Source organism: Olea europaea, unplaced genomic scaffold (genome assembly GCF_002742605.1).
Source record: "Olea europaea var. sylvestris unplaced genomic scaffold, O_europaea_v1 scaffold6, whole genome shotgun sequence".
Taxonomy (NCBI): Eukaryota; Viridiplantae; Streptophyta; class Magnoliopsida; order Lamiales; family Oleaceae; genus Olea; species Olea europaea.
Genome location: NW_019264345.1, coordinates 2437626 through 2446723, shown reverse-complemented (window position 1 = coordinate 2446723; position 9098 = coordinate 2437626). Strand labels below are relative to the sequence as shown.

The 9098-nt window shown below is 34.1% G+C and overlaps 1 protein-coding gene across 1 annotated transcript in view; it reads right to left on the bottom strand.

Moving 5' to 3' along the window:
• Positions 1-8825, bottom strand: part of LOC111389532 (transcription factor bHLH18-like) — an 11916-nt gene extending 3091 nt beyond the window's left edge. The window contains exons 1-4 of the mRNA XM_023014463.1: positions 8803-8825; positions 8580-8658; positions 7761-8294; positions 7012-7398 (exon numbers count right to left, since the gene is read on the bottom strand). Coding sequence (XP_022870231.1) covers positions 7012-7398; positions 7761-8294; positions 8580-8658; positions 8803-8825 — 1023 coding nt within the window. The remainder of the gene's footprint in view (positions 1-7011; positions 7399-7760; positions 8295-8579; positions 8659-8802) is intronic.
• Positions 8826-9098: the final 273 nt, after the last annotated feature.

Here is a 9098-nt window from a genome sequence, read left to right as displayed (position 1 = left end):
AGCGGGGGGGGGGGGGGGGGGGGGGGTCCTGTGTGAAAAAAATGGTCTAGAGTTTTACAATGGTGGATTTTATGATTTTGTAATGAATCTAGTATCACTAGACATGAGACTGTATCTTACACTCCCCATGAAAACGGATTTGCTGAAAGGATAAAACATACTTTGCTTGATAAAATTAGATATATGCTATTAAGTTCTGATGTGCCAAAATTATTTTGAGGTGAAGCCGTTATGACTAATATGACTTCATTTGTTGCTCTGAATGGTGATACTCCGTACGAGATATGGTACGATAAATCTGATGATTATTCTATGCTAATAACTTTTGGCAGTATTACTTTCTCCCATCAAAGTGAGGGAAAATTATAACCTAGAGCAAAGAAATGCATCCTTTGAAGTTATCCTAAGAGAGTTAGGAGATATAGGTTATGGAATAGAAGTCAGAAGGGTGTGAAAATAATCATAAGTCGTGATGTCACATTTAATAAGTTTGAGATGCCTTGTATAGAGAGACGAGATTGAGGAAGGAACCCAAAAATTATCTGATTATATCATAGCATATACTAGTTATCAAAAACTAGTTGATAAAGAGTCAAAAACTTATGAAGAGGCTATGGAGATTGAAAAAAGGTGAGGAATTACGAGGTGTCATGAGAGAAGAGATGAGCTCTCTTGCTAAGAATCAAACTTCCTAGACCTAAGGATAAACTCATAGTAGAATGAAAATGGGTTTAAAAGACCAAGGAGGGAATTATTGAGAATGAGCCCATGAGATATAAGCTAGGTTGGTAGTAAAATGATACATACAGAAAGATGGCTAGATAGTAATGAGATCTTTTTGCCCATTGTTAAGTACAATATCATTAAGGTCATGCTTACTTTTGTTGCTTACTATGATTGGGAACTTGGATAACTTGGTATCAAAACCTCTACTTCTTCTTCTTCTTCTTCTTCTTTTTTTTTTAGTGTGGTGTTCTTAATGAAAAGATTTTTAAGAATCAGTCCAAAGATTTTGAAAGTAAAGACAAAGTAGATCGTGTGACTCTTGTGTGAGTTGGAAGTCTTAACTCCAATTTATTGTTGTTCTATCCATTACTAAATTTGAGTATACAGTTGCCACAGAATCTTAATTTGTGATTTAGAGGTTTACTTGATGAACTAGGTATTTTAAGTGATAATATGATTGTAAACTTTGATAGTCAATCTACTATTTATCAGTGCAAGAATCACGTGTTTCATGAATGCACTAAACATATAAATGTTATACTGCATTTTATTATATATGTAGTATTTTAAGAGTTGATAAAACTTGAAAAAGTGCATTCAAATTATAACCCCGCAATTATGGGCACTAAGGTGCTCCATCCAATAAAGTTTAAAAGATGTCTTATATTTTTGAACATTGGTAAAGGTACGTAATGTTTCAATTTTGTTTAAAAAGTGTAAAGCGTGGTTAGGCGTGGAGTCAAAGTTTCAAACTTTACGAACTTAAGTGAGCCTAGGTGAGACTTAGGCGTAAAAAAAAGTTTTCTTATTTAGCCCTTGTTTGAACCCCATTCTTGCCAAAAAAATGAAATTTTGAATAATGTATTGATGGAAAATGTGTGATTAAAAAATAAAGATAAAATTTGAATTTGCATGTAATATTATTTTAATAAAAAATACATGTTGAGATGGGGTCAAATCACTGTTGAATAATATATTTTGGTAAAAATAATAGGGCTCAAACAAGGGCTTATAATATTATTTTAAATTTTTAATCATGTTAAAAATTATTTAACAATTAAAATTTTAATTAGTTGATTATAGCATGATGATGAGATGATATTTTTAGCATTATAAGGATGTCTAATATCTTGATTCTTGTTATATGTTACTATAAGGTGTTTGGCGGGGATTAAAATTATATTTTTATTAAATTGTGATAGAAGTTTTTGAAATATGTTGCTGAAAAGTTGTGGAATTTATGAAAGATGTGGTTAATATTGAATGTTTGATTTTGATTTAAATTAAAATTAAATTTTAATTCAAACCAAACATGCACTATACTATAAACTATTAAAGGATATAAACTCAATTTTCGATAAAAATTGTATAAACGAAAAAATATAATTATTATCAAACTTCTCCGCTCACTGAGCTATAAAGTCATATTTTTCCTCGATTTCTCTTGTTAGGTAGCAGTTGAGTTTTTGGGTATCTTTAGGAGTTGAGCTTTTGATTTTGGAGTTAGATCCATACGACATAGTTTGCTAGTATGACTCCTTTTTGTGGAGCATGTAGTCAGTGTTTTTGGACACATGTTTATTTTTGGATGTGACTTAGTAGATAGCTATGAAGCTCAATATGTATTTTGCATCAAGATGTACATTTCATGTTATTTTCGTAGTAAAAGTTGAGAATTCGATTTATCTCTATTGTGTTGTGTATTGTTGGGATTGATGCATAGTGGATTACATGTTGATTAGTTATATTTACAGCGGAAATAATGTCGAAATTTTATTAAAAATAATTTTTATAAAATGTTGTATACTGTAATAGCATTGATGGTGGGTTTGACTTTTAGTTGATATCTATCTTCAGCGCTTGTTACATTCTGGGTCCACTAGTGTTATATTGAGCGGGGCGTGTCATATTTGACATAAAGATAGATGTTTGTTAGGTACCCGATACCAAGTAAAATATGGAAGGTGATGATAAATTGATCATCAGCCTTGAGCCCTTTATTGAATTTTATATTTTGATTGATTCAAGGTTCCAATTGGTGGCATATGGAATCCAGATGGACCGTGAATCTCACGTGGTAATTAGGGGTTGACTCATTTATATTTACTTGGCCTATATTTTGTTAGATATTTATACTATAAATATAAAATGTGAAAAAAATAATCAATTTAGATGAAGTGCCCAAGTAATGGAAAATGTGACATTTGTGTGGAATGTCATAGGTTCGGGTCACTCCCTATGCAATTATTAAAAAGTCTTTGATTCGGGCCTTGGCTCTTGGGCTTCTTTAACTAAAATAAATTACACACACACACACACCCACTACTACCAAAGTCATTAAAATTTTGCATATTTTTCTAGATCATGGAAGTGGCAGTTACATCCAGTTTGCTTATATAAATTTATCTCTCGTTTTGGCAAAAACACACACAAAAAAAGAAAATAGAAAATCATCCAAAATGAAATCCTATTTCTCATATTCTGAATTTTTTTCTCAAGTTTTTACATATATTCTGGAGTGCATTTGAGAATTTTAAAAAACTATTCATGATTGCTGTACAAGTGGTTTATGATCGTTGTATCTTGAGAGTGATTGTCCACAGAGGTAGCAGCACTTATTGACGAGCAATTTCACTTTAGGACATCGAGTTGTCATGAGACTCGATCGAACGATAAGTTTTAGTTCTACATTTTACTGTTCTGCACGTTACAACAACTAATTATTTTTACAACAATTTTGACCTACCCTAATTTTCATTTATATAAGTGGATTTTGTCCACTATGAGAGACATTATACACATTACACACGGTTGCCTCTTCTTTTCCTTGGTTGCACAACTACTCTTCTGTGGTTCTTTGTGCTTTTTACTTGTGCTTCCTTTGCACCTCCTATAAGTGTCTGTCGTCGGCCTGAGTAACCCTCGTGTTGGGCGCGGAAGCTCCAATACCACTTGTTGTTCCCAAACCGAATTGTAAAGAATAAAATTTAATGACTATATTGAAGTAGACAAGATTACACCACGAAACAAGATTTAAATTGTAAAGAGGAACAAAAGGATTAATGCAGAAGAACGATATTTATTGTATCTACAATATGGAGAATACACAGCAATCTAGCAATTGTCTTCTATCTGTTTCATTTAATAGAACTAACAGAAGAGCCTTCTACTTGTAGGCCAATCCTATAAAAGTCCTAAAAGGTAAGAAAATATATTCCAATTAGGAGACCCAATTTCAACAGAATTTTGTTTCCTTTTGTTGGATGCAATTAGATTCCATTTTCAAGTAAAAGTCTAACATGTATCTTTAAAAGACTCCTAACCAATTTCTAGGATTTCACTTGATCAAATTCTAAATCAACAATAATCCTAATACATTTGAGTCACCAAACATAGCAATCTCCACATTGACTCAAATCCATCTGCATCGAAATTAACTGGCCGACTCTCCTCAACATAGTAACCACTCCTTATAAACCAAACTCTTGTCCTCTACCCTGCGTCCATAATCGACACCCGAACCCAATCTCCAGGGTTCCCAATTCCACCAAGGAATTAATGTTGATTACACAGGGCGGAAGCACACCCTATAATAAGAACCAAACCAGATGCTTGATCAAAAGGCCCCTTGCTGGAACTATCGACTTCAACATCCCCAGAAGCATCCCAGACATTGCTGACACCACGGTACCTACGCTCAATGAGTCCAACCCCAGCAACTGAACATAATGTACCAGCTGAAATTGGTGACAAAGCGAAATCACCAACGCTTTCCCTAACAGTGTTCTGAACCGACTCAGAGCCCAACACAAGAGGTACTGTACCAAATCGAACTTTCACCACGGTACTAAACTTGTCTAAATGTCTCCTCTTAATTAGTTCTGCACTTCCTTGCAAAATGTACAACTAGGATCTTCTACGTCCCTCCAGTATAATCCGAACTCTCATTCAGACCTTCAAGACTCCACCTCTTCCAGACAATTTATATCATTTTGCATCCAAGGTACTCAGCAAAATGAGATTTCTTTTCAGGTCAGGAACATGTCAAACTTGATCAAGTGTTCTAAATGTTCCATCTCGTAGCCTCAATTTAACTCGACCGATCCTAGAAATAAGGCAAGATTGGTTGTCTCCCATTACAACTCCACCCTGCTAAACAGCCTCATATGTCTTAAATAAATTTCAATCGAAACATATATAGTGTGAACATGCTGAATCAAGAATCCACTCCTCGTCGGGCCTAGACTCCACATCAGATATCACGGTCAACATCATTTCTTCGCCATCTGAACAATTCTCAACTACATTGATTTTGTCTGAATTCAAAGGTTGTACCCCACGATTTGCAGCTAAATCACCTTTAGTTTGCAACATATCGTAATCCTTCCGAATAGGTCCATTCCTTTTGCAGTAGTAATAAGTCACATTGCTAAATCTAACTCCCGATTTCCCTCTTCGTCGACTACCTTGAGATACAAGAACTTCCCTATCCCTTGATATAGCTCCAACCAAATACTTCATCATCTTTTTTGAGTGCAAAGTATCATAGACATCTTCTATAGTCAAAGTATCTTGACTATAAAAGATAGTATCCCTAAACGATGCATAAGAACCAGGTAGTGAACACAACAGGATCAAGGCAAGATCCTCTTCATCGTACTTAACCTCCAACATTTCCAAATCTACAGCTATTTCCTTGAACACGACAATGTGATCTTCCAACGATCCTCCTTCCGTGATGTGATGAGAATACAACTTCTGCTTAAGAGCCAGTTTACTGATAAGACTCTTAGTCATACATAACTGTTCTTGTCTCAACCACAAAGCAGCCGCCGTCTTCTCCTTCAAGACATCCTGCAAAATATTATTGTATAAATAAAGATGAATCAACGACATAGCCTTTTGATCCTTCCGTTGTTTCTTCTTCATTGTCCAATCAGCTGGCATCTTCTCACAATCCGCAATGCATCGTCCAAATCCAACTTCGTCAGAGCAGCCGTCATCTTTACTTGCCACAAAGAAAACCTTGTATTGCGATCTAATTGCGGAATATCATGCTTCAACTTAGCTATCCCGAAAAATCTCAACCAATCTACAAAAGGAACCAAGTTCTAATACCACTTGTTGGGCATGGAAGCTCAGATATCTCTTATTGATCCCAAATTGGATTGTAAAGAATGCGATTTAATGACAATATTGAATTAAAGAAGATCACACTATGAAACAAGGTTTAAATTGTAAAGAGGAATAAAAGGATTAACGTAAAAGAACGATGTTTATTGAATCAACAATATTGAGAATACAAAGCAATATAACAATTGTCTTCTATCTGTTATATCTTAAAAAATGGAGAGATGAGCCTTGTATTTATAGGTCAAACCTAGAAGAGTTCTAAAAGGTAAGAAAATTTATCACAATTAGGAGATCCAATTTCAATAGGATTTTGTTTTCTTTTGTTGGATACAATTAGATTCCCTTTCTAAGTAAAAGTCTAACACGCATTTTCAAAAGACTCCTAACCAATTTCCAGGATTCCACTTGATCAAATTCTAAATCAACAATAATCTTAACACATTTGAGTCACCAAACCTAACACCTGGCAACCAACGTTCGTGCCTTGGTTTCTGTTTCGGCCTCCATTGTTCTGTTGCTCTTTGCTCCGTTTCTTGGTTGGTTCCATGGCTAATTTCTTCATGATTTTAGTGAGATTCTTGGGTCCAATCGCATGTGTTGTTACCTTGTTGCCTTGGTTGGTTAAATCTGAGCCCCCGTTACTCCATTGTTGATTTTGAATGTGGCTTTTTGATTGGGAAGTGTTATTCTTGCATTTTTCAATAGTTTAATTCGATTTCTTTGATTTGATTAGAGTTTAACTAACCTTGTATTTGATTATCTTTAATTGTTAGGAATCATTTTACAACACTTGGAATAAAAAAAAAATTAAAAAAAAAATTAAAAAGTAACTAGTTAAATTTCCCTTCGTGAAAAAGTTAAGACTATCTAGGATATGAGACAAAGGAATACCTTATAGTCTCACGCTATTTATATAATTTGGAGGTCTACTTGAGAGTTTGGAATGACAAAGATGTTATGTGGTTCTAACAATTTTACAAATAATAGATAAATGTTTATTTTTTACGGCCATGGTTTGTCCCTCATCGACCCTGAGTTTTCTAAATTTGTGTTCTTATCATTGTTGTTCTAAATTTCGATACAATTTGATATTTCTCAAAGTTAAATAAATAAAATGTCAATTTAATATAATAGTTAGGACGGTGTACGTACCTCAGCAAGGATGGTTATCTCAACGGTAGAACTTCCAAATGGCAGGGCTCTAATGTCTAAGACGTTGAGGTACAGTTTTTCCATTTCGTACTGAATTCTTGATATTAATCCCTTCTGTTTCTTGGTGCAAATTTTGATCAGTACATTCTTGTTTGAAATTCTAGCACTTATTTCAGCTGGGGCTGATTCTCTTGTGCTGCAATAATTGGAGCTCTCTCTTGATGACGAAGAAGTATCATCATTAATTATTGTAGGATAATTTGCATAATTAGAGTTACTGATTGAGTTTTTGTTGGCCTCTTCAGCTTCTTCTTCGAGGATTCTTACACGTTCTCGAAGCTCTTGCACGTACTTGGTAGCATCTTGCAGTAGAGAAGCTTTGTCCAACTGAAACAAAAATTAAGTATCAACTATTATTTGATATCGAAGTTGCTTATTTAAAATGTTATAAGCTTCTAAGAGTGGTTCAAAGTGGTATAAATTTGCTTCTAGAGAATCAAACAAATTGAAAACTTGAACTAATTATTAAAGCTAGCAAAAGAATATTCAATCATGCTATAAATCATGCTATAAGTACAGAATATTTTGACGGAAAATTTTGAATGACAACACATGATGCGAAATCATCAGAAGATGGAGAGAGAGAAAAAAAGGTTAATCATGCGCCGCCATATCAACATCTATATGAATTATGTCAACATTTTTCCGTCGTGACTTTTTCCTAGAACATTATTGGAAGAAAATGTTACCTTTTTCAGACCTGGGACAACTTTAGAAAGATCAATAAAAAGTTGGCTTAGCTTCTCTCGGCGTTTCCTCTCGGCCATAAGGTGATCTTGAGCCTGCAAAGGACTCCTGATCATGGTCCAAACTCTCTTGTCCCCCATCTCATGTGCTGCATCATATAATTTGTTTTTACCAGAAGTATCTTCTGTTGGTAAAGATGAAAATTTTATGACTTTTGAGGATATAGAAGAATCCCTTGGCAATATCCTAAGCAATTTCTCATCAGTTTGCTTTGGAATTCCGAAAGAAATTAATTGAGAGGAGGAGGAGGAAGAAGAAGCCTTGCTTATTATTTCTTGAGGGCCATTAATATAAGAACTCCAACTGGTATAATTACTCGGTTGTTTGGCCGGGGAATTTAAAGCATCAATCGGGGTGAATAATTGCTGATCATAAGACAATATCTCATCAAGAATAGGCTCAAGATCACAGAATTCATCAAGATTTGCTTCACCTTTTGAATTGACCAGGCCCTCATCAATTTCCATGTACATGTTCTACAATCAAAATTTTGAAGCAAAAGACAAAATCAATTTCTTCCCTTCAAATTTCGAAATAAAAAATATAAAGGAAAAAAAAAGGTATAATCAAGAGTTGCACAGATCCATTTTTTTTTTTTAAATTTTTTTTGTAAGGGTTCATTCATCAGGAGAAAATAAATATGAAGACAGCATACAAGATACACTAGTTATTTCGAGTAAATCGATATCTTTTTGCGTGCACAAGAAATTAAGAAACGCATATAGGTGGATCTAAGGTAGATTGGACCAGTAGAATCTCACCTCTGAAGATACACAATTTTTCTTGTATCTCTCGACCAAGAAATTGTTCTTCTTCTTCTGATATTCAACGGGAAAATTACTTAAAAGAAGAAAAAAATAATAATAATATCAGTACATTCTCTGTGGGCGCAAAAGATTTATAGAACACAAACCCTAGATTGGAATTTTGTCTACTTTAAATGGTCAGAAGATAAACATATTCTCTCTTGCTTTTTGTCTGTACCAATGATTTGAAATGTACTTCATACTCGCGTGTGAACGGGTATGCTGTCTCCTTCATTTACTGTAGCAATGGAGGCTAATACGTATTCTCTCGTATATCAAAACAGCGTAGCTTTCTGTATGAAAGAGATATATATGAAATAATCAAGAAAGTCACTTTACAAGATATTAAACAGACAAGCGTGTTTAGCCAAGCTTAAAGATTTTACTTATAATTTAAATAGTTTTTTATTGGTCAAAATTAAAACAAGTTACTTTTTTACTTTTTAAGCTTGCCCATACATGTTTTATTACTTT